The 24,762-nt window shown below is 46.3% G+C and overlaps 1 protein-coding gene across 1 annotated transcript in view; it reads right to left on the bottom strand.

The window, feature by feature from the left end:
- The window catches only part of NAPRT (nicotinate phosphoribosyltransferase), a 28,153-nt gene extending 12,303 nt beyond the window's left edge, over window positions 1–15,850 (bottom strand). Inside the window, exons 1-7 of the mRNA XM_082235711.1 lie at window positions 15,543–15,850; window positions 10,322–10,449; window positions 8,929–9,011; window positions 5,851–5,981; window positions 3,940–4,055; window positions 2,737–2,930; window positions 1,581–1,721 (exon numbers count right to left, since the gene is read on the bottom strand). Coding sequence (XP_082091837.1) covers window positions 1,581–1,721; window positions 2,737–2,930; window positions 3,940–4,055; window positions 5,851–5,981; window positions 8,929–9,011; window positions 10,322–10,449; window positions 15,543–15,786 — 1,037 coding nt within the window. The 5' untranslated portion in view covers window positions 15,787–15,850. The remainder of the gene's footprint in view (window positions 1–1,580; window positions 1,722–2,736; window positions 2,931–3,939; window positions 4,056–5,850; window positions 5,982–8,928; window positions 9,012–10,321; window positions 10,450–15,542) is intronic.
- Window positions 15,851–24,762: the final 8,912 nt, after the last annotated feature.

The raw sequence follows: 24,762 nt of genomic DNA, 5'->3' as shown, positions 1-24,762 counted from the left end.
TAAATCAAATCCACCCTGATCACAAGAGGCTGCTGGATCAGGCCAAAGCGAACCCATCTAGTCCAACATCCTGTTCTCACAGGGCCAAGCAGATACCTGTGGGAAACCCGCAAGCAGGATTCGAACACAAGAGCAACTCTCCCCTCCTGTGGTTTCCAGCAACTGGGATTCAGTTGCTGCTCCTGCTATGGAGGCAGAGAATAGCCATCCTGGCTAGCAGCCCTCGATAGCCCTCTTCTCCAAGAATTTGCCTAATCCTCTACTAAACCCATCACTGCTTCCTGTGGCGGGGAGTTCCACAGTTCAACTATGTGCTGTGAAAAGAAATTGTTTCGTGTATCTGTGCTGAACCTTCTGGCATTCACCTTCATTGGAAGTCTATGTCAGATTCTGTGATCTATCTCAGTATCGTCCACACGGACTGGCAGACACAATCCAGGGTTTCAGAGCGGGGTCTTCCCAGCCCTGCTAACTGTTGAAGCAATGATGCTTCAACATCAGCTTTGTTGGACTGGTCATGTTGTGCGGATGCCTGAGGATCGTCTTCCAAAGCAACTGCTCTATTCCAAACTTTAAAATGGAAAGCATAATGCTGGTGGTCAACAAAAGAGGTTTAAAGGCTGTCTCAAGGCAAAGGTCCAGCACTGAGGGCCTTCTGGCGGTTCCCTCACTGCGAGAAGTGAGGCTACAGGGAACCAGGCAGAGGGCCTTCTTGGTGGTGGCACCCGCCCTGTGGAATGCCCTCCCTTCAGATGTCAAAGAGAACAGCAACTACCTGACTTTTAGAAGACATCTGAAGGCAGCCCTGTTTAGGGAAGCTTTTAATGTTTAATAGGTTATTGTATTTTAATATTCTGTTGGAAGCCGCCCAGAGTGGCTGGGGAAACCCAGCCAGATGGGTGGGGTATAAATAATAAATTATTATTATTATATTATTATTATTTTAAATCTTAAAAAATGTAGTATAAACACTGACAACTGGGAACCACTGGCCTGCGAGCGCTCCAGTTGAAGAACAGCCTTTACCAAAGGTGTCATGGGCTTTGAAGACACTCGAACTCAGGACGCAAGGGAGAAACGTGCTAAGAGGAAGGCACACTTGGCAAATCCACACCGTGATCAACTCCCACCCGGAAACCTATGTCCCCACTGTGGAAGGAGGTGTGGATTTGGAATTGGCCTCCACAGTCACGGACTCAGAACCGTGTTTATGGAAGACGATCTTACTCACATACGAGGGATTGCCAAAGACCTGGAGATGCCGGGAATTGAACCCGAGACCATATGCAAACAAAGCCAACACTTCATCACTGAGCTGTGGCCCTTCCCCAAGGGCCCAGAGGGCAAGGGTGAGAGGAGGGCTACGTTTGGAGCAATGGCCTTCTGTTCTCTACCCTGAGCACTGGCGGTGAAACAGGCCACTGAGGAACATGAGAAGCAAAAGAAATCTAGAGATGGACCTGAGTTTGGCTGGAATCAGGAATCAGGCCTTGATCAGCAGCCATCAGCTCCACGGTAACGTCTCCGCCTGGAAAGGTCAAATCTGGGGGGGACGCGAGGGGAACCAGCCGCACACTCACTGCTTGCTGCAGGTGCGAAACACTCGCCGCATCTCCACCGACTGCTTGGCCAGGTCCCCGCTGTCCAGGCGGACGCCAATGACTCGGTAGCCCAGCTCGTTCAGCGCCAGGGCGACGGCACAGAAGTTTGGGATGCCGCTCCTGTGGGCAGCGAAGGGGTTGCAAGAAACCGTAAGGCAGATGGAAGACTGGCAGATCCTAATGGTAGAACATCTGCAGCTAGCAAAAGCGACAGGAAGCATAAGAGGCCAACCAAAACAAAAAGTCTACAGTGGTACCTCGGGTTAAGTACTTAATTCGTTCCGGAGGTCCATTCTTAACCTGAAACTGTTCTTAACCTGAAGCACCACTTTAGCTAATGGGGCCTCCCGCTGCTGCGCCGCAAAAGCACGATTTCTGTTCTTATCCTGAAGCAAAGTTCTTAACCTGAAGCATTATTTCTGGGTTAGCCGAGTGTGTAACCTGAAGTGTATGTAACCCGAGGTACCACTGTATAAGGATTGGGGAATTTTTAAAGAATATTTAGAAAACTATGGAATAAAAAGGAAACATCTTGGCAGAATTAGACTGATCCCTGTATTGTATAAATATAAGTTTGTAGGGAGCTGGACCATAAAGAAGGCTGATCGCCAAAGAATTGATGCTTTTGAATTATGGTGCTGGAGGAGACTCTTGAGAGTCCCATGGACTGCAAGAAGATCAAACCTCTCCATTCCGAAGGGGATGACAGAGGATGAGATGGTGGGACAGTGTTCTCGAAGCTACCAGCATGAGTTTGACCAAACTGTGGGAGGCAGTGGAAGACAGGAGGGCCTGGCGTGCTCTGGTCCAGGGGGTCACCAAGAGGCGGACATGACTAAACGACTAAACAACAACAACAACAAAGCAAAGCCCAATGTAACCTCAGATCGTAAGCACTTGGCCTCAGAACAGTGTGGTACAGTGGTTAGAGTGCCAGACCTGAGAAGAGACCAGGGTTCGAATCCCCACCCGGCCATGAAGCTCACTGTGTGTAGCCTTGGGGCTCAGTCCCTGCCTCTTAGCCTAACCTACCTCACAGCGTTGTTGTGGCGATAAAACGAGGAGGGAGGCAAGAGACCTTGGGGTGTGAATGCAGTCAAGAATAAGGAATTTAAGTTTGGAGTGTAGAGCTTACTTCATCACACAGAAGGTGTCCAAAAGACCCTGGAAGTTTTGTGGGAAGGTGATGGCGTAGGAGACGAAGGCAGCCAGCTCCCCATAGTTCACTGTCTCCAGCGGGATTTGCAGCAGTTGGCAAACCCGGCTCAGCCATGTCTCCACTAAGGACAGAAAATCCACAGGCTCCTTTCCGTGTCGTGGAATCAGGGTCTGCATAGAGGAACAGAAGAGCTATCAGAATCCAGGCCCGGTCGCCATCTTGGGATTCTGGACCGACCACCCAGCTGTTAGGATATTTCCGTTCCACCTTAAAAGGGAGCAGGCTTTGTGAGTCAGAGAGTCTGCGCATGTCCTGTTCACAGGATGTTTATGTTTCCTATTGCTTTCGTTTTCTCTCTCTGTCGGAGACACTGACGCAGGCAGTCATGTCTTTCTTTGTTCTGATCAACGCTGAATAAAAGCTTGTAAATAATGCCCTCCTGCGTGCAACTTTTGGCTGTGCATTATCTGCTGATAAGAGTGTGCATGAGCTCTAGAATGTGGCAAGATATTTTCTAGAAACTCATGTCGCTAATCGATGATACTGCGTGCCTACGGGAGATCGGTGGATCGTCCGGCAGACGGCTTGGAGCCATGATGGACTTTATCTCCCTGGCAGTATCCCAACACCAGCGATCTCATTGGTGCATTTATTCCGTAAAACTTACGCACCGCTCGATTGTTTTTGAAAAAGCAAAAGCCCCAGGTTTACGGAGAGGAGCAAACGGTAGATTGAGAAGCAACTCTTTCGAGAAGATAAAATCAACAATAAGGAAAGGCTAAAAAGATGAGTACCAAGGGTACATATTAATATAGGAATGTATTAGACAAAATGTAAACAAATATACATTAATAAGAGTACATTCAACTGTAAAAAAAGGAATAAACGAGATAGACAGGAAGTCCAAAGTGTTGGTACAGATATGACTTCGGAATAGTTTTTTGTCCTTGTTTCTCCCCCCTCTTCCTTTTTTGTTATCTTTAGATAAACTTTGTACATAAATTTTGTATACATGTTGAAAATTATATGATAATAAGCACTGTATTGTAATGTGATATTCTTTACCGATGTAACATAAGAATGTTAATAAATAAAATTGAAAAAAAAGGAAAGGCTAAAATTAAAACATTCTACATGCCTCTGCAACCTGTCAAGTCTCCCCCCCCCCCAAATACTAACCCGCGGGTTCACCTCAGCCAGCGAGGTGAAGGACAAGATGTAAGAATGCGCTACGGTTCCCCGCACTGGAATCCCATAGAGCTTCCCGGCCAGGACGTTGCTGGTAAAATCGAACCCTGGAAGAGAAGGGACTCATGTCAGGTTTGAGGGGGTTGCATGGTTCCCAGGACCCATTTCCACCAGGCCTTCAGCAGGAACCAAATCGTAAGTGAGCCTCCATGGGTAAGCATAGGCTATCACGGGTGTGGGGGACTCCCTGGTCCTGAATGGGGTAACTGTGCCCCTGAAAGACCAGGTGCGCAGCCTGGGAGTCATTTTGGACTCACAGCTGTCCATGGAGGTGCAGGTTAATTCTGTGTCCAGGGTGGCTGTCTACCAGCTCCATCTGGTACACAGGATGAGACCCTCCCTGTCCGCAGACTGTCTCAGCAGATACAGATAGGTAGCCGTGTTGGTCTGCCATAGTCAAAATAAAAAAAATTCCTTCCAGTAGCACCTGAAAGACCAACTAAGTTAGTTCTTGGTATGAGCTTTCCTGTGCATGCACACTTCTTCAGATACACATTCGTGTGCATGCATTCGTGTGCATGCACACGAAAGCTCATACCAAGAACTAACTTAGTTGGTCTTTAAGGTGCTACTGGAAGGATTTTTTTTATTTTGTCTCACCAGAGTGGTGCATGCTCTGGTTATCTCCCGCTTGGACTACTGCAATGCGCTCGACGTGGGGCTACCTTTGAAGGTGACCCGGAAACTACAACTAATCCAGAATGCGGCAGCTAGACTGGTGACTGGTGAGCGGCCGCCAATACCTACGAGAAGTGAGGTTACAGGGAACCAGACAGAGGGCCTTCTCGGTAGTGGCGCCCTCCCTGTGGAATGCCCTCCCAGCAGATGTCAAGGAAATAAAAAACTACCAAACTTTTAGAAGACCTCTGAAGGCAGCCCTGTTTGGGGAAGCTTTTAATGTTTAACAGACCACTGTATTTTAATACTTTGTTGGAAGCCGCCCAGAGAGGCTGGGGAAACTCTGCCAGATGGACGGGGTATAAATAATAAATTATTATTATTATTATTATTATTATTACTACTACTAGTACTACTACTACTACTATCTCTCTCTTAGCTGAAATCACAAAAGTTGACTGTGATCGCAGTGTACTGTTTTCACCCATGATAGGAGAAAATAGGGAGGATGCATTTGGGAAGGAAAAGTCTTCTTCATAAGAGGTGCAGCTGCCGAGTCTTGAGGTATGGCTTGAAGGCTTTGGGGTTTGGGCCTCCTTTTTCAGGGTTGCTTATTTAATACAGACGTATAAAATTTTGAGAATATATCTGCAAAAAGTCAGCAAGATGCACAAAACAAAGGAAAAACAAAAAAACCCTAATTGTGACCGTAACTGTGAATGAGTGCTGTTATTTTCAGGGTTTAAAGGGGGAAGGATTAAAATCTCAGGAAGAGCAGCTAAAACTAAGGGGACCAGGCTGTTTTCTGCTCAGCTCAAGGGCTTCTGCAATGAACCCTGCCCCGAATCCACCAGACCCCATAACCAAACCCAACCAGGCTGTCCTTTCCTGCTGGAGGTCTCCACCTCAAATCTCCAAGCATCACTCCTTCCATTACAGTAGAGATGGAGACCCTGCGACCTTTCTGACATTTCTGGACTACAAATCCCATCATCCTTGACCACTGGCCACCTAAGTTGCAGCTGATGGGAGCTGGAGTCCAGCAACACCCAGAAGTCCCCAGGTGTTTCCCAAACCTAGTTTACGAGCTCTTTGGGTCCTCGTGGTGTCGGTATATAGGCAGAGACCAAACCCCAAAAGGAATTCTCTGGTGACAGTAGCAAGGGCAAAGCAGGTGGTGCCGCCTAGTGGCCAGTGAAGGGCGAGTCACGAGTCAGAACCTACCCCCCACATAGGAATACTTGGATGCAGAGAGGCCCCCGTCCGGTCCCTGCGCACGACGCAGCCCCATCTCCATGAGTTTCTTGTCCGGGCCTGCTATGAGCCGGAATCGGGCAGCATTTGTAGCGACAAGGCTGCAAGGAGGAAAATCCAGGTTGAATATTAACCAATCCGTTTATTGCCTTCCAGCACAGCAGAGGGTTTCCTTAATGCACTGCTGGGATTTTTTTTGGGAACAATTCCTTCTTTGCTCTTGGATGAAAGTGCACATTAGAAAGAGCGTCTGCAGCGGTTCTCAACCTGCGGGGCCCCAGATGTTGTTGGACTACAACTCCCATCATGGATGGATGGCGGCTAACAGATTGAGATTGAATCCTGACAAGACAGAAGTACTGTTTCTGGGGGACTGGAGGCGGGCAGGTGTTGGGGATTCCCTGGTCCTGAATGGGGTAACCGTGCCCCTGAAGGACCAGGTGCGCAGCCTGGGAGTCATTTTGGACTCACAGCTGTCCATGGAGACACAGGTCAATTCTGTGTCCAGGGCAGCTGTCGACCAGCTCCATCTGGTACGTAGGCTGAGACCCTATCTGCCTGCGGACTGTCTGGCCAGAGTGGTGCATGCTCTGGTTATCTCCCGCTTGGACTACTGCAATGCACTCTACGTGGGGCTACCTTTGAAGGTGACTCGGAAACTACAACTAATCCAGAATGCAGCAGCCAGACTGGTGACTGGGAGCGGCCACAGAGACCACATAACACCGGTCTTGAAAGACCTACATTGGCTCCCAGTACGTTTCCGAGCACAATTCAAAGTGTTGGTGCTGACCTTTAAAGCCCTAAACGGCCTCGGTCCAGTATACCTGAAGGAGTGTCTCCATCCCCATCGTTCTGCCCGGACACTGATGTCCAGCTCCAAGGGCCTTCTGGCGGTTCCCTCACTGCGAGAAGCCAAGTTACAGGGAACCAGGCAGAGGGCCTTCTCGATAGTGGCGCCCTCCCTGTGGAACGCCCTCCTACCAGATGTCAAAGAGAACAACAACTACCAGACTTTTAGAAGACATCTGAAGGCAGCCCTATTTAGGGAAATCTTTAATGTTTAATAAGGTATTGTATTTTAATATTCTGTTGAAAGCCACCCCAAGTGGCTGGGGAAGCCCAGCCAGATGGGTGGGATAGAAATGATAAATTATTATTATTATTATTATTACTACTACTACTACTATTATTATTATTATTATCCCTGAGCTCTGGCCTTGCTAGCTAGGGGTGATGGGAGTTGTAGTGCAACATCATCTGGGGATCCACAGGTTGAGAAAGGCTGGGCTAGTGAGCAGGACTCCCCAATGTGGTGCTCTCCTGGATGCCTGCCGGAACACGACCCCCATCATCCCTGACCCTCTGGCCCCACTGGCTGGGAGTGATGGGTACTGGAGTCCAATAACATCTGCATGGCTGAGGGACACCAGGTGAAAGGGGGAAAACCCCCAAGAGGGAAAGCATGGTTAGGCTGTGTGTTCGATCCAGAAAAACTGTTTTCCTAAAGTTCGGATGGACAAATGTTTGAATGCGCCCTCCCTGTTCTCCACACAGTCCCACAAAATCCTCTATGCATCTCTAGATAGACATTTGCGTCCAATTATGACATCTCCGGGGACGCGGGTGGCGCTGTGGGTTAAACCACAGAGCCTAGGACTTGCCGATCAGAAGGTCGGCGGTTTGAATCCCCGCGACGGGGTGAGCTCCCGTTGCTCGGTCCATGCTCCTGCCAACCTAGCAGTTTGAAAGCACTTCAAAGTACAAGTAGATAAATAGGTACCACTCCGGCGGGAAGGTAAACGGCGTTTCCTTGCGCTGCTGTGGTTCGCTAAAAGCGGCTTAGTCCTGCTGGCCACATGACCTGGAAGCTGTACGCCGGCTCCCTCGGCCAATAAAGCGAGATGAGCGCCGCAACACCAGAGTCGGCCATGACTGGACCTAATGGTCAGGGGTCCCTTTACCTTATGACATCTCCAGTCCTTTGGAAAATGCACTGCCCCCCAGGCCTAATGGAAGCCTGCTTCACCGGTTGCAAACCCACACACAGAATTCACAACAGTGCTGAAAACACAGCAATTTTTTTAATGTGAAGAAGCGTTGAGCATTGCCCTCTCTGCTCCAGAGGGCTCCTTTGTCTGCTGCTTGCGGGAAGCAACTTCCGTGTAGGAATCTGGCAACCTGCCAAGCGGCCTCCAGGAGAATTTCCCTGCCACCCTATACCCCCAAGTCCAGAGTCCACAGGGGCGATGTGCACCAATTATAGTCTCAGCACAACAGATCTGTCAGGAGTTCAGTCTACACTCGAGTAGGACCTTAGCAGAGACACACGCCCGACTGGCATGTTCTCTCCCTCCTGGTCAATCGTTCGGGAGCTTCACAAGCTTTCTTCAGCCCGAACATCATAGCGACCGATTCCAACCGACACCGGCACACTTAGGGATCCGCAGAGTTTGCGCATTGTGTGTAACAGACCTCAGCAGCTCAGCATTTTGGCTAATCTACTTTATTTACATATAACACACTCGGAGCATTCTGCTTTAGCTCCTTGCTCTTTCTCATCAGACAGCAAAGAGAAAGAACAAAGGACAATAGTCCCACTTCACGGAACACAGTAACACAAACATCCTGTCTCCGTCACTTCCCATGCTGTGGAGTCAAAACATATACAGTGGTACCTCAGGTTAAGTACTTAATTCGTTCTGGAGGTCCGTTCTTAACCTGAAACTGTTCTTAACCTGAAGCACCACTTTAGCTAATGGGGCCTCCTGCTGCAACCGGGCTGCCGGAGCACGATTTCTGTTCTCATCCTGAAGCAAAGTTCTTAACCCGAGGTACTATTTCTGGGTTAGCAGAGTCTGTAACCTGAAGCGAATCTAACCTGAAGCGAATGTGACCCGAGGTACCACTGTACTGTCATGTGAAAGTCAACAATCCCATGACTGCAACCACGGAGCAGGAATTCTAACAAGATCCTGCCGTCAATGTTAACCAAAACACAGAGGCCGGAAGAAAAGGAGGTCCTCCGGCCCCCGCTCACATCCTCACCTGGCGTAGTTCACCAAACACAGCAAGGTGGTCTCTAGAAGCTGTATCACCAGCAAGGGACCTTTCACCTGCAGCACCGGCACCTACAGGAAGGAATTCAGAAACACACCTGTACCACGGACTCCTTTGCAACCAATCAGGACCTGTCATTTTTTGCTACGGTTTTAGAGAACTCCATGCATCACCCCCTACAGGCCTGTCTCTTCTGCATCTGAAGGCTCCTTCAGGTGAAGTTTTAAAAGGAAGCACCTTTTGTTAAAAGTACTTAGGTAACAAAGGGCAGAAATGCATACCGTATTTTTCGCTCCATAAGACACACTTTTTCCCTCCTAAAAAGTAAGGGGAAATTGTGTGTGCATCTTATGGAGCGAATGCAGGCAGGAGGCAGGCTGGGAAAGCCCCCAAGAGCCACACGCACTCTCCACGCGGCTCTTGGGGGCTTTTCCCTGAGGAGAGAGAAGGGACTGACTGGATTTTAGAGGGGGAATGCAAGAAAAAAAAATTTTTTTAAGGGAGCGCTGAGCAGAGCCTGGGGTGCATACAAGCTCTGCTCAGAGCTCCCTTTAAATAATATTTTTTTTCCTTGCATTTCCCCTCTAAAAACTAGGTGCGTCTTATGGTCAGGTGCACCTTATGGGGCGAAAAACATGGTGCTTTCCCTCCCCCCCCCCCAGACTTTGCAGCAAAAAATATTTGTTGTTGTTGAGTCATTTAGTCGTGTCCGACTCTTCATGACCCCCTGGACCAGAGCAGGCCAGGCACTCCTGTCTTCCACTGCCTCCCGCAATTTGGTCAGACTCATGCTGGTAGCTTTGAGAACAAAAAATATTAATTGATATATAATCCCTCGTAAGCTCAAAGAAAGCCAGAATGCTTAGAGTGTCAGACTAGGACCTGGGAGACAAATCCAGCTATGAAGCTCACCTTGGAGTCAATCACTGCCTCTCAGACTAGCCTACTCACAGGCTTGTTGTGAGGAGTAAATGGGAGGTGGGGGAGAATCTTGAAATCCTTGAAGGAAAAGGTGGCAAATAAATGTAAGAAATAATAATAATATAGCTAGGCAATTTGCAACGTTATAAAAATATATTTTAAAAACCACCACTATTTAAAGCAACACAAATCAATTAGAAAAGATGTTCTGAAATACAAATGCAAACAAGAACAATTAGCACATGGATTACAATAACCACCACAAGCCGACTAAAATAGACAAATTCAGCAAAGACGATTGGTCCCACCCAGCAGATGTGCAAACATGCATTTCCTATCAGGTCTGAAGATGCCTTTGTGTGTTTGTGCGCGCGATGCGAGAGGTTCTCAATGTACGACCCCAAACGCCTTTGTCCGCTCAACATCTCGCAGGCAGAAACTACTCCTTGGAAACACCCACCCGGGAGAAGACAACGGATCCCTCTGGAGCGGCGGAGACGGAAACTTCGGACGCATCCACCGTGCGCAGGTAATCAAAGAAAGCTTTCTCCGTAGTAGCAGGAAGGACAGATTTGATATACTCGATGTCTGGAAAGGAAGGATGCACACCAAGAAACAGTGAGCGACAGGGGAAGTTTCCAAGGGACAGTTTGAAGGAAAAGGCACGATGCCCAGAAAAGCTGAAAGCGTTTTTAAATAACCAAAACTAAGCACCCTTTCGGCTTTCCCAGCTGCTATTTTCTTTAAAATGGTGTTAGCAGAAGCAGATTTTTCTATCGAGCATCACGTAATCAGTCGCTTTAAGGCAGCAACTCTATGCAACAGAAGCTGGAGAAAACTCAAACCAGATCCAAACCCTGATCAGGAGCAAGGAGCCGGTCCAAGCCTATCAGAGGAGGAAAAAACATGAGCCTTTAAAATAAGAGATCCACTGACACTACCTTTTTCTCCAGGTAGCATTTGACTGAGCTGAGCAGAGTTAGGATGCAGCTTAAGACCTCCTTGCCCAATCCTGTCATACCTCCAGAAACCCGTACAATCGTACCCTGGTTTTTGAACAGCCTGGTTCTTGAGCGTTTTGGCTCCCAAACGCCGCAAACCTGGAAATGACTGCTCCGGTTTGTGAACTATATTTGGAAGCCAAACGTCCGACGGGCTTCTGACTGGCTGCTGAAGCTTCCGGCAGCCAATCAGAAGCCGCACTTTGGTTTCTGAACGTTTTGGAAGTCGAATGGATGTATATAAATTGCTCGCTTTTCACTGGGCGAAGGTGTTCCTATTTTCTTAGGCATGTGGGTGCTGATATGGCTGGGTTTTTAGAGGTGATGGTTTTGGCGTTTGCCTTTTGATTGGGAAGGAAGGGCTCCAATGTTTCTCTTTTTTAATTGACTGTTGTGGAGGAACACTTTTAGCTGATTTGTACATCATATTTTTGCATTATAGACCTCTTGCTAATTCTCTTCCGAGATTCTGTTACAGCAAAGAGCAGCAAAACGAACAAGCACATATACATGGGACAAGTGTTCTAGAAGTCCTTCTTGACCTGTCTGGAAAATAATTATAGTGAAATGAAATCGCGGGCAGCATTAGAGATGGGAGCAGAGGGAGAAAAATGATGAATTGTATTAGAGAGATTTCTGTAATAGATAAGAGTCTGATATATGAACCTGGAGGTGTGGGTCAGAAGTCAGTTTACAAAGCAAAGTTGTTATTGTTATTAGTTTTCAATTACAATGATCCAATAATAGCCTCATTATAACAATGCCAGATTATAATACAATTACTAATGCCAATCATTCAGAGGCCAAATTATAAAATTTAGCTGGGCCCTCACATGCTAGTATTGATGGTTTGATGATTTACTTTATTCCTGCATTCCAAAATCTTATTACGTAATTTCAATTATAACAATCCCTTATACAGCAGCTGCAATATTAACAACTCCCATTCGTATTGACACATTAAATGATTTCAGCAATGTAATTATTTGATTTGAAGTCAAATTGTGAAATTTTATAAATTTAATAAAAATTATAATACATAAAACCATGGGGACGAGTGCTCTCAGACGCACACAAAAAAGCCACAATAACACACACACCCTAAATACTTTCAGAAGATCTGTTTGCCAGGCCTTCAATTTTTTTTTATCTGTTCTGTTTGCAAAACCCAACCTCATTATTTCTACTCATCCATGGCCCTGGGCTTTGTTAACATCGTCCAGTCAACAACAGCCCAAACCACAAAGGGAAGAAACTCGTGCCGGGATGTGATGCAACCAGCAGAAGGACAAATCCCAGCTGAATCACAATGTGAAGCCGCGAGTGGGGATGAAGATTCGGGGGAATCAGGGCAGGCAGAAGAAAGCACTGCTTGCAGCACAGAGTTAAACTGCGGAACTCACTGCCACAGGAGGCAGGGAGCGCCAGCAACCTACCGTATTTTTCGCTCCATAAGACACACTTTTTTCCTCCTAAAAGGGGGAAGTGTCTGTGCATCTTATGTGTGGTTGATCGCTAGCTCCCTTTCTGGCCCCTTGCCCAGGCCTCCACTGTTGAATGTTCTGCAGGCGGAGGCTGTTTGTTTCCCCAGCGACGTGGGACTGGCTGATTAGATTATCTGTCTGGAAACTGCAGAAACGGCTCCCTTGCCTTTCCTAAAGAATCTGCAGAACTGTGAGTTGAACCCTATAAAAACAGGATTCCCCCCCCCCCTTTGCAAAGTAAGCTCAACAACTTTTGAGCTGATCCTCAAAAAAAGGGGGCTTTCCCCCTTTCCTCCACTAAAAACTAGATGCGTCTTATAGTCAGGTGTGTCTTATGGGGCGAAAAATACGGTACATGGCTTGAAAAGAGGACTGGACAAATTCACAGAGGAGAGGGCTATGGATGGCTGCTTAGCCAGGATGGCTATCCTCGAACTCCACAGATGCTTCTGAATACCCGTTGCTGGAAACTGCAGGAGAGGAGAGATGCTCGTGAGCTTGGGTACCACTTGCAGGTTTCCTACAGACCACTGTGAGAAAAGGATGCTGGACTAGACGGGCCGCTGACCCAGCCTCTCTGGGCGGCTTTCAACAAAATATTAAAATACACTAATGCATCAAACATTAAAAGCTTCCCTAAACAGGGCTGCCTTCAAAACAAGAACTTGGCATGACAGAGTCACTGGTGAAACAACATCTGTGCAGGGGGTGCATTGAGGGGGTTGGACTAGATGACCCCGTGGGTCCCTTCCAACTCTAAGACTCTACATTTGAACAACAACAATTTCATTATTTTATTATATATACCCACCCCATCTGTCTGGGTTCCCCCAGCCACTCTGAGTTGTTTGTTTCCCACACACATAAAAACAAAACATCAACTATTAAAAACAAAAATATGAAGAGGGGTTTTTAATGCCTGGCTGGCTGGCAGGAAGGACCACAAACAAACAGAAAATATATATTAAGCATATAATAAATGAGTATGGTTGGTTGGAGGAGAAAATCTGTTTAAGATAATACAGTGGTACCTCGGGTTAAGTACCTAATTTGTTCCGGAGGTCTGTTCTTAACCTGAAACTGTTCCTAACCTGAAGCACCAATGAGGCTAATGGGGCCTCCTGCTGCTGCCGCGCCACCAGAGCACGATTTCTGTTCTCATCCTGAAGCAAAGTTCTTAACCTGAAGCACTATTTTTGGGTTGGCGGAGTCTGTAACCTGAAGCGTATGTAACCTGAAGTGTATGTAACCCGAGGTACCACTGTACACAGAAAATTCTGTTGAACTGATACTGGACTAAGTCTGTAAGCAAAGTCTGAAATACCACTTTCAAAGAGAGATAATTTTCTGGTATTTTTAGATGAACGGGTTATCAGGATTTTAACTCGGTCCACAAGGCTGTGACAGAGACGGCGCATGGGTTAGGTGTCACAGGAGGTAAAGGCATAATTATGTACACACACAAACAGCCTTTGCTGCGTAGCTGGACTCATTCCTGTTTCCCACGCCCAAATTTCAGTCAAGCAAAGCCTCTTCTCCTCTCTTCTCCCTTGCCGCCTCCATTCCCAGTTCCAAGTTATGGAAATTTACGGAGAGAGCAGGTTCTTTCTCCCCTGCTGATCAAAGGTTAGCAGGGAAAGGTGCCAGAAGCCCTCGGGAAACCCAGCGATATCAGGAAATATCTGCAAAGCCCAGGGAAATGCCTTTATACTCTGGCAAAGTAAATGTTTCACTTAGCACATGGTCTGGCGTCTGCCAAATGGGAAAATGTCAGGCCACATTTGAAAAAGAGCTGAAGAGGAAAGCGGGGGGGGGGGGGGCGTGTATCAGGGCCGCAGTGGTCACAAGCAGCAATGATTCTGAGTGTCTGTTGCTGGAAACCACAGGAAATGAGTTTTCCTCTTGTGCTCAAATCCTATTTGCGGATTTCCCATAACAGCATCTTGTTGGCCACTATGAGAGCAGAATGCTGGACTGGATGGGCCATGGGCCTGATCCTGCATTCTCAAGAAGTAGCCATTCCTTCAGCCAGCAAAAAGCTGCTGACTCATAATAAAGTTTTAAGTCTGGCAGGGCAAACCCCCTGATCCTGCAGGCACTTATGTCCTCCCTCCACTTCCATTTCCCCCTCCTCAATTCCTCTGTCATTTTTCTCGTATCAAAATTTAGATTGTATCTTCCTCGGGGCAGGGACTTCCCATCGTGCACCAGGCACTAAATAAATACCTCCACCTAAAGATAAAGGTATGGGGCACGGGTGGCGCTGTGGTCTAAACCACAGAGCCTAGGACTTGCCAATCAGAAGGTCGGCGGTTCGAATCCCTGTGGCTTGCTTGGTCCCAGTTCCTGCCAACCTAGCAGTTCGAAAGCAGGGGTCCCTTTACCTTTAAAGGTAAAGGGACCCCTGACAGTTAAGTCCAGTCGCGGATGACTCTGGGGTTGCGGCGCTCATCTCGCTTTACTGGCCGAGGGAGCCAACGTTTGTCCGCAGACAGCTTCCGGGTCATGTGGCCAGCATGACTAAGCCGCTTCTGGCGAACCAGAGCAGTGCACGGAAACGCCATTTACCTTCCTGCCAGAGCGGTACCTATTTATCTACTTGCACTGGCATGCTTTTGAACTGACCTCTTTTGCAAGATCAGCTCCTGCATGTGCTATAAAAACATGCAGACTTTTGAGTTACATGGGGTTCTTAAGTCCTATGGGAAAAGGGAGTCCATTACCCAGCTATGTGCAGAGCAGAAGTGGACCCGGCAAGCTTGCTCTCAACACAGCTGAGAATTAGCTCCCCTTTCACTTGGCAGGACAAATCCTGCAACCCAGGAAGTCAGACCTGCCCCATGAGAGCCATACGCTCAACACACAAGCCAGTCGCTCCACAAAGCAGTTTAACCACCTTCTTCAAACCTCACAAATTAGGAAGGTTACCTAATTCGGAGCGCAACCCGAAAATATTTAAGCTGAAGCGTATTCATCCCGAGGTATGACGGTATTCTGTTGGAAGCCGCCCCGAGTGGCTGGGAAAACCCAGCCAGATGGGCGGGGTATCAATAATAAATTATTAGTATTTCTTCCCCGCCTCCTCCCCATCGATCAGTTCAGCTGCGCGGCAGCCTGGAGCGCGGAGCCTCTGGCCATATGCAGAGTGCTTGAATTGAATTGCAAAGTCTTTGCGCCCCCCTCCACCCGCGCTCACCTGCCGGGGAGAATCGGAAGGCGCGCAGGAAGGCGAGGCACTCGGCCAGGCCGGCGCTGAGCGCGAAGGCGCCCTGGAAGGGGCATCGGCGGAAGAAGAGCTCGAAGGCGGCCGCCTCGCGGTGCCGCCCGCTCCGCCAGTAGCCGTACGCCATGGTGAACTGGTACAGGTCGGTGAGCAGCGCCAGAGACCCGCCGCGCCACGGCGGAGGCGCCTCCGCGCCGGGGGGACCCGGCTCGCCCATGGCACCCAGACGCGCCCGCCGCTGCGCCCTGTGCGCCCTCGAAGGCGCGCCGAGGACACCAGGCTCCGGAGTCCCGCGGCGGCGCCCTGTTCCCCCACGTGCCAAGGGGGCAGCCCTGGGCGGGGCGGCAGGAGGGCAGGCGCCGCCTCCCCCCTAAGGCGCCTGGGAGATGTAGGCCGAGGGCAAGCGGCTGGAGCGCGCACGCCAGACTCGGGAAGGGAGCGCGGTGCATGGCGTGCCCTCTCCATCCCCTTGCGGGACCACGAACCATCAGCCACCCCACCCAGTGCCGGATTTACGCATAAGCTAAGCAAGCTATAACTTAGGGCCCCACTCCCTTGCAACCCCCCCCAAAACCCGGGGAAAAACACTGGATGTACATTTCCAAAAGATAAGATAAAAAAACAAATAGAATAAAACCTACAGACAGCAACAGTGTTTCGTGTTGTGTAGGCGCCAATGATGTAAGTCATGGGCCCCGCCTGCTCCCTAAAATATCACTGGTTTGATCCTTTCTATATAGAGAGTGCCTACATGCTTTTGAATTATGGTGCTGGAGGAGACTGTTGAGAATCTCATGTACTCAAGATCAACCTCAGGTGGTACCTCAGGTTAAGAACTTAATTCATTCTGGAGGTCCGTTCTTCACCTGAAACTGTTCTTAACCTGAGGTACCACTTTAACTAATGGGGCCTCCTGCTGCTGCTGTGCCGCCGCCACACAATTTCTCTTCTCATCCTGAAGCAAAGTTCTTAACCCGAGGTACTATTTTTGGGTTAGCAGTGTCTGTAACCTGAAGCGTCCGTAACCCGAGGTACCACTGTACCTGCTGATAAACTTACATCTCCTTGTATTTGTCCAGTTCTCCTTTAAAGCCATCCAAGTTAATGGCCATCACATCTTGCAGAAGTGAATCCGTAGCTTAACTATGTGCTCTGCGAAGCACGCAGTTCACATATAGAAACAGGGAAAGCTTATACTGAACCAGACCCCGGGGTCCATCAGTGTATTGTGTGCACTGACCAGCTGTGGCTTTCTAGAATTTTAGGCAGCAAGTTCTTCCCATCTCTGCTACCTAGAGATGCCAGGGACCGAACCAGAGATCCCTTGCAAGCACAGCAGATGCTCAGGCATTGATCAGTGATGGTTGGGCCAATGAGGTGACTTTTACCTTTGAACAGCAGGATGCAATCCAACCATGATTGCGTACTGCCCACAAATTTCCTCTCCACCGCTGATTTTTTTTTTTAACCATAGGATTTAACAGCAGCCATTTATTACGAGTGGAAAGCAGTGTGAGAACTAAAGCAGTCCCTCCTGTTTGAACACCCCAACACCGAAGCATTAAGAATCAAAGCTCCATTACTGACCAGCAGGCCTACCTGTCTTTGGTGGAATTGCGAAACAGGGAAAATAATTTGAGATTACGCTCTATCCCAGAGATTGAGAAAGAGGACTTGATTGGCTTTTTAACAGCAGAATTCTCTAAATTCTGGGGTATAAACGAAGACACAGATTTCAAAATAACAACTGCATTTAGATTGGGACGGATTGCTGGGAAGGACAGGCCTAGAGACTGTCTGATTATCTTAAGGACTAAGCAGGAGAGAGACAAGCTACTTGACCTACATTTTAACAAAGCACTTGAGATCCAGGACAGAAGAGTACAAATCTACAAGGATATTCCTAAACAATTACTGGATCTCAGATCTAACTACACTGACCTAGTTGGACTTTTGAGAGGTAACGGAATACCATACAGGTGGGAGTTTCCACAAGGCCTTTCATTCAAATACAAAGGAAAGAAGATAAAAATCAAAACGAAAGAGGACAGCCAGAAGTTCCTACACGACAACGGAGAAGACTTGCAGAAAGGAGCGGCAGCTATTTGGCCACCACCAGAGTCTGGAAAAGAGCTACCATCCTCGGACTTGGACAAAAAAGAAGACGCCCAATAAGAGTAACAACAGGTTGATACAGGATGTCTCTGCAGCTGTATAGTTGGAACATTAATGGCGCGAATTCCCCGGAAAAACGCAAAAGGATTTTCCATATTCTAAAGAAAGAAAATTTGGACATAATTTGTTTGCAAGAAACCCATGTGACCAGGATACACAGGAAGGTGTTAATAAATAAAAGATTAGGCCAAGAATTCATCTCATCAGATAGAGTTAAGAAGAGAGGCGTGGTGATCTACGCCAAGGAGAATTTATCACCAAAATTTTTGTTCAAAGACGAACAAGGAAGAATCCTGGCTATTGAAATATCGACTCAAGGAGAGAAAGTTTTGATATTAGGAATCTACGCACCAAATGAGGGGAAATCAGAATTTTATAAGAAGCTGCATGAGACACTACTGGACTACCTGGACTACTCCAACATCATTATGATGGGAGATATGAATGGGGTTGTCTCCACTCTTATGGATAAGTCACAGAATCAGAATCTGACCAAAGATGGAAGACTACCAAAAACTTTCTTTGAACTAACTGACAATATGGATTTAATTGACTTATGGAGGACGAGAAACCCCCTAGGTAAAGAAGGAACTTTCTTTTCTGAGGCCCACCTGTCATGGACAAGAATCGACCAAATCTGGGTAACTAGAGGGCTGGCACCTAAGACTACAAAAATAGAAATCTGCCCAAAGACCTGCTCCGACCATAACGCTTTGAAAATGGAAATGAGATTTACTACTGCCGATTCCTTCAGATGGAAAATGAATGACAACCTGTTAAGAGATCAAGAGATTGTAAAGAAGGCCCAAAAAGCCTTAAAGGACTATTTTGAAATCAACTTGAATACCTCGGTGGAAAAGAGAATAATCTGGGACGCAAGCAAAGCTGTCATGAGAGGGTTCCTGATACAACAGAATACGATCAAGAAAAAACTTTGGAATGGTAAAAAGGACAAGATATTGGAGAAGATAAGAGATGGAGAGAAAAAATTAAGATTGAATCCAAAATCAAAAGAGACTTTAAGAGAAATCAAATTTCACCAGGCACAATATGCGAAATTGATTAACCAAGAAGTGGAATGGAAAATCAAACAAATGAAACAAAGATCTTTTGAATCTGCGAATAAATGTGGGAAACTGCTAGCTTGGCAGTTGAAAAAGAGACAAAAATTAAATTATGTCACCAACTTAGAAGTTGAAGGGAAAAACATTCAGAAACCGGGAGAAATTAGAAAGTGTTTCCAGAAATATTTTAAAAAACTGTATACACAAGAATCCGAGGAAGCAACTGAGATAGAACAATTTTTGAAAGACAACGGCCTACCAAAACTATCTCAAGAGAAGAGATCAATCTTGAATTGTAAAATAACACAACAGGAAATCGAGGATGCCATTCAGAATATGCAACTAGGCAAATCTCCAGGCCCTGATGGACTCACCTCCAAGTACTACAGGATGTTAAAAGACTATTTGACACAACCATTAATGGAGGTTTGCAACCAGATTATGGGGGGAGGGAGGGCACCAGATACGTGGAAAGAAGCATTCATCACACTGATACCTAAAGTGGAAACTGAAAAGACTCAACTTAAGAACTACCGCCCCATCTCACTCCTAAACGTGGATTATAAAATATTTGCGGATGTTTTGGCTAACAGATTTAAAAAAGTATTAAATGAAGTAATCCATAAGGACCAAGCAGGCTTTCTCCCAGGTAGACATTTGTTTGATAACACCAGGAATATTATCGATATTCTGGAACTTTTACAAACAAATATTAACACCAAAGCAGTGTTAATTTTTATTGATGCGGAGAAGGCCTTTGACAACATTTCTTGGAAATTTATGAAGAAAAACTTGGAAGGGATGGGAGTGGGAAGGGGGTTTGAGAATGGAATAGAGGCAATCTATTCAGAACAAAAAGCTAAGTTGATAGTGAACAATGTGGTGACAGAAGAACTTCATATTGAAAAAGGAACACGCCAGGGGTGCCCCCTATCCCCTTTATTGTTTATTTCAGTCCTGGAGGTTTTGCTGAATATGATAAGGGAGGATCGGCAGGTACAAGGAATACGGGTCGGAGCGAAACAATATAAACTGAAAGCATTTGCAGATGACTTGGTTTTAACATTACAGGAGCCAGAACCTAGTACAAAAAGAGTTTTGGAATTGATTCAGAAATTTGGTCGGGTGGCGGGTTTTAAGCTGAACAAACAAAAAACTAAGGTGTTAGGGAAAAACTTGACAGTTACTGAAACAGAGGGGTTTCAGAAGGAAACAGAACTAAACATTGTTAAAAAAGTGAAATACCTGGGGGTCAATCTGTCTTCTAAGAATTTGAATCTATTTAAAGATAACTATGAAAAATGTTGGTCAGAAGTCAAAAAAGATCTAGAAATTTGGTCAAGATTGAAACTATCCTTGTTAGGCCGAATTGCAGCTATAAAAATGAACGTTTTGCCAAAGATGTTGTTTTTGTTTCAAGCCTTGCAGATCGTGGACAGAGTGGAATGTTTTGGAAAGTGGCAGAGGGATATTTCTAGGTTTGTATGGCAGGGCAAAAAGCCCCGAATAAAGTTTAAAATACTAACCGATGCAAAGGAGAGAGGGGGGTTTGCCCTGCCAGACTTAAGGTTATATTATGAAGCTGCGGCCTTCTGCTGGATGAAAGATTGGATTTTATTGGAAAACACTGATGTCCTAGATCTGGAAGGCTTCAATAATTCGTTAGGTTGGCATGCGTATTTGTGGTATGACAAGGGGAAAACACATGGAATGTTTAAAAACCATATTGTCAGAAAAGCAATATATACGGTCTGGAAAAAATACAAAGACTTATTGGAAAGTAAAACTCCGAGGTGGATTTCACCAATAGAGGCCAAAGCTCGGAAAACACCCAATATGGAGGCATACTGGCCGAAATATTGGGAAATAATAGAAAACATTGGAGGTAATTGGAGGTTGCAGAGCTTTGAAAAATTAAAGGATAAGGTGCAAAATTGGCTACACTATGCCCAAATTAATGAGGTTTTTAAGCTAGATAAAAAAACAGGATTCCAGGTGGAAAAATCGAAACTTGAGACAGAGTTGTTAGAACCAAAGACCAAGGTATTATCGAGAATGTACAACTTGCTGCTTAAATGGAATACTCAGGATGAGACAGTTAAATCAGCCATGATAAAATGGGCTCAAGACATTGGTTACAATATTATGTCTGAGGACTGGGAAAGGTTATGGACCACCGGTATGAAGTTTACGGCATGTAATGCCTTGAAAGAAAACATTATGAAAATGGTATACAGGTGGTACATGACCCCAGTCAAGCTCGCTAAGATATACCATTTGTCTGATAATAAGTGTTGGAAATGCAAGGAGGCTGAAGGGACATTCTTTCACCTCTGGTGGACTTGTCCAAGATTGAAGGCCTTTTGGGAAATGATCTATAACGAGTTAAAAAAGGTGTTCAAGTACACCTTCCCCAAGAAACCAGAGGCCTTCCTTCTGGGCATTGTCGGCCAGAAGGTGTTAAAAAAGGATAGAACTTTCTTTATGTATGCTACAACAGCAGCAAGAATCCTTATCGCTAAGCACTGGAAGACCCAAGATTTGCCCACACTGGAGGATTGGCAGACGCAATTGATGAACTACATGGAACTAGCCGAGATGACTGCAAGGATCCGAGACCTGGGAGAAGAGGCAATGGAGGAGGACTGGAAAAAATTTAAAGACTATCTGCAAAAGTATTATAAGTTGTATGAAACATAAGACGCCGTATGATTTGGAACGTTAGCCCCAGCAACGAAATTTAATTATCTATGAAATTGATAACATTCATGAAAGAATCAAAGTTTAAATGGGTAAAAACGACATTATATTATATTTTTAGAGTAAATGGAGAATAAGAGATTTAAACTTAAATTGCAACTGAAAATATAAAGAAACACACGAAATAAGGGTATAATTTGCTGATAACTTTATTATCAAGAATGCATTATGTGGGAGATGTGGGGAAGTCCAATAGAAATTTGAAATAAGTTGTTGAAATGGTTGTGATTTTCTGTTCTTTTTTTCTTTTTTTCTTTCTATTTTGTCTATTCTTTTGTTCTTTCTGTAATTTGGAAAAAATGCAATAAAAATTATTATATAAAAAAAAAAGAATCAAAGCTCCATTAACAATTTCATGATCCCATAAGAAACTTGTGTTGTTGTTTAGTCGTGTCCGACTCTTCGTGACCCCATGGACCAGAGCACGCCAGGCACTTCTGTCTTCCACTGCCTCCCACAATTTGGTCAAACTCATGCTGGTAGCTTCAAGAACACTGTCGCACCATCTCATCCTCTGCCGTTCTCTTCTCCTTGTGCCCTCCATCTTTCCCAGCATCAGGGTCTTTTCCAGGGAGTCTTCTCTTCTCATGAGGTGGCCAAAGTCTTGGAGCCTCAGCTTCACGATCTGTCCTTCCAGTGAGCTCTCAGGGCTGACTTCCTTCAGAATGGAGAGGTTTGATCTTCTTGCAGTCCATGGGACTCTCAAGAGTCTCCTCCAGCACCATAATTCAAAAGCATCAATTCTTCGGAGATCAGCCTTCTTTATGGTCCAGCTCTCACTTCCATACATCACTACTGGGAAAACCATAGCTTTTACTATACGGACCTTTGTTGGCAAGGTGATGTCTCTACTTTTTAAGATGCTGTCTAGGTTTGTCATTGCTTTTCTCCCAAGAAGCAGGCGTCTTTTAATTTCGTGGCTGGTGTCACCTGGCTTTAAAAAATAATCCAATGACTACATTACATTTTGACCAATGCTAGCAAGAGGACATGGAGAAATCTCTCACCTCAAGGCTGAGGCACCAGATTCTAGTATCGTAAGTGGGCTACAGAAATAGGGCCAACCTGTGTTAACCTGTGTTAATAGCCCAGGAGGTGCAGCATTCAGAGCTAAAAGCGTGTGATTTCCTTAACTATACAGAGGTGTGAGTATTGCACCTGCTTCTTTGCTCACGTTGAGGTGCGTTTGCTTAATTAAGGGGATGCAACGTGGCCCGTGGAAATTACCGAATGTTCCCATTCTTAATTCCTCCTCTCCGATTTCAAAGCAAAGATGGAATTTCACCTTCCTGCTAGTTATCAGGCTTAGTCGTAGCTGTTTCATTAGTGGGATTATTACCATTTTAGGAACACGCAAAACCTGTCTGGCCTCACAGCCCCTGTTCAGTAGGGTCTCACCGGGCCAAACACAGCAGCGGCTTGGAAGGTTTCAAAGCAAAGGCTGTTTAGAAGCTTCTCTACAGCAACCCCAGAAGGATTTGTTGATGGAATATAGAAGCAGATGCCAGCTGCTTCCTTGGTTCCCAGACATCATTAATCTATTCATGTAGAGCTGACTCTGCAGACATTAATGCACCACATATCTGATCCCATGCAATGCCCATCCCGAAGTGTGCTGATGAGACAAGTTCTGTGCAGAAATGGGCCATGTGGAATTGTTGCATGTCACATGTCTGTTTACATTCCAGCACAGCTTGCTGGGAACTTCTGTTGTGTGTGTATCTTTTGCTTACGCTGTTTGCTTTGGACACAAAGGGGATCAGACATGTTTCCTTTTGTCCTGATCTACGCTGGATAAACTTGCTTGTAAATATGCTCAGTCTCTCGTGCCACTTCTGTTCGCGCGTTCTCTTTGCTGAATAGCCTGCAGTATCTTCTAAAGCCTGTGTCACAGATTTATGCTGCACCAAGGACCAGAGTTTGCTCAGCACACCGGCCGGAGGGCTGGAGACAGCTGGGGGCCTGCCAATTGCCCCCATTTCCTTGGATGCATGCTTAGTCCTTCCAAGAGAAAACCTTCCCCTCCAACACCCCAATAAGGCAGCAGAGCACACAATGGCTTAATGCAAACTAGCCTATTGCAACATGAAATTTAGGGTAGGGGTATGGGGCAGATTCCATAACGGTGCCCTCCCCTGGTTTGAAGCTGGCTTGTTTTGAAACTGCTCAGAGTTCTTCGAAGTCACAGAAACAGAGTTGTAAGGGACCCGGGGGGGGGGTGTCATTTAGTTCAACCTCCTGCAATACAGGAATCTCAACTAAAGAATTCATGACAGATGTCTATCCAACTTCTGCTTGAAAACATCCAAAGGAGGAGAGTCCACCCCATCTCTGTTCCACTGTCGAACTGCTCTTACTGTCAGAAAGTTCTGCCCTATGGTTGGGTTGGAATCTCCTTTCTCGTAACTTAATCCACTGGATCGAGGCCTACCTTCCGGAGCAGGAGAAAACAAGCTTGCTCCACCCTCCATATGACAGCCCTTTAGATATCTGAAGATGCCCATCATACCTGGTTCAAGCAGCCAGGACTGTGAAACCAAGACATTGCAGCTCTTCCACTGCCTGCATTAGAAGAGGTCGGTGGGGTTACTTTGCTCATCCCCACTTGGGCAGGTTGTGCTGACATCTATGTTAGCCTGACACGTAAACTGGACCTACAGCCCAAGCCAAGTTCTCCCAATCAGTAGAGAAGCATGGGAGCTACCTTGACGTGCAGACCAACATTCCCTTTCCAGTTTCAACTCCACCCTAAGGAGGATTTTGTGCAACTGTTAACCTCATACGGAGGATCTCCCCCTTCTGGACAATCTGTCTCCTTGCACTTATGTTCCTTCTCGCTCAAGAACTAACCAATGTTTATACCTAAGGCAGGCATAGGAAAACTCGCCCTCCAGATGTTTTGGGACTACAACTCCCATCATCCCTAGCTAACAGGACCAGTGGTCAGGGATGATGGGAATTGTAGTCCCAAAACAGCTGGAGGGCTGAGTTTGAGGATGCCTGACCTAAGGCTTGAACCTTTCCCATTAATATTGGATAACACTTCCTTCAACCTTCTTGTAGGTTTCATTTTTCCTACCACTGTCATAGCAATCCCTGAGAAATGGCTCCAATTTGTCTACATCGCTCTTAAAATGCAGAGCCTGGAACTATATATATTTTTTGCAGTCACAAACTGCAGACGTATGTTCAGC

The sequence above is a fragment of the Podarcis vaucheri genome (genome assembly GCF_965113315.1).
Source record: "Podarcis vaucheri genome assembly, chromosome: 8".
NCBI classification, from domain to species: domain Eukaryota; kingdom Metazoa; phylum Chordata; class Lepidosauria; order Squamata; family Lacertidae; genus Podarcis; species Podarcis vaucheri.
The sequence above is the reverse complement of the archived record's forward strand: the minus strand, read 5'-3'. Positions and strand labels throughout refer to the sequence as shown.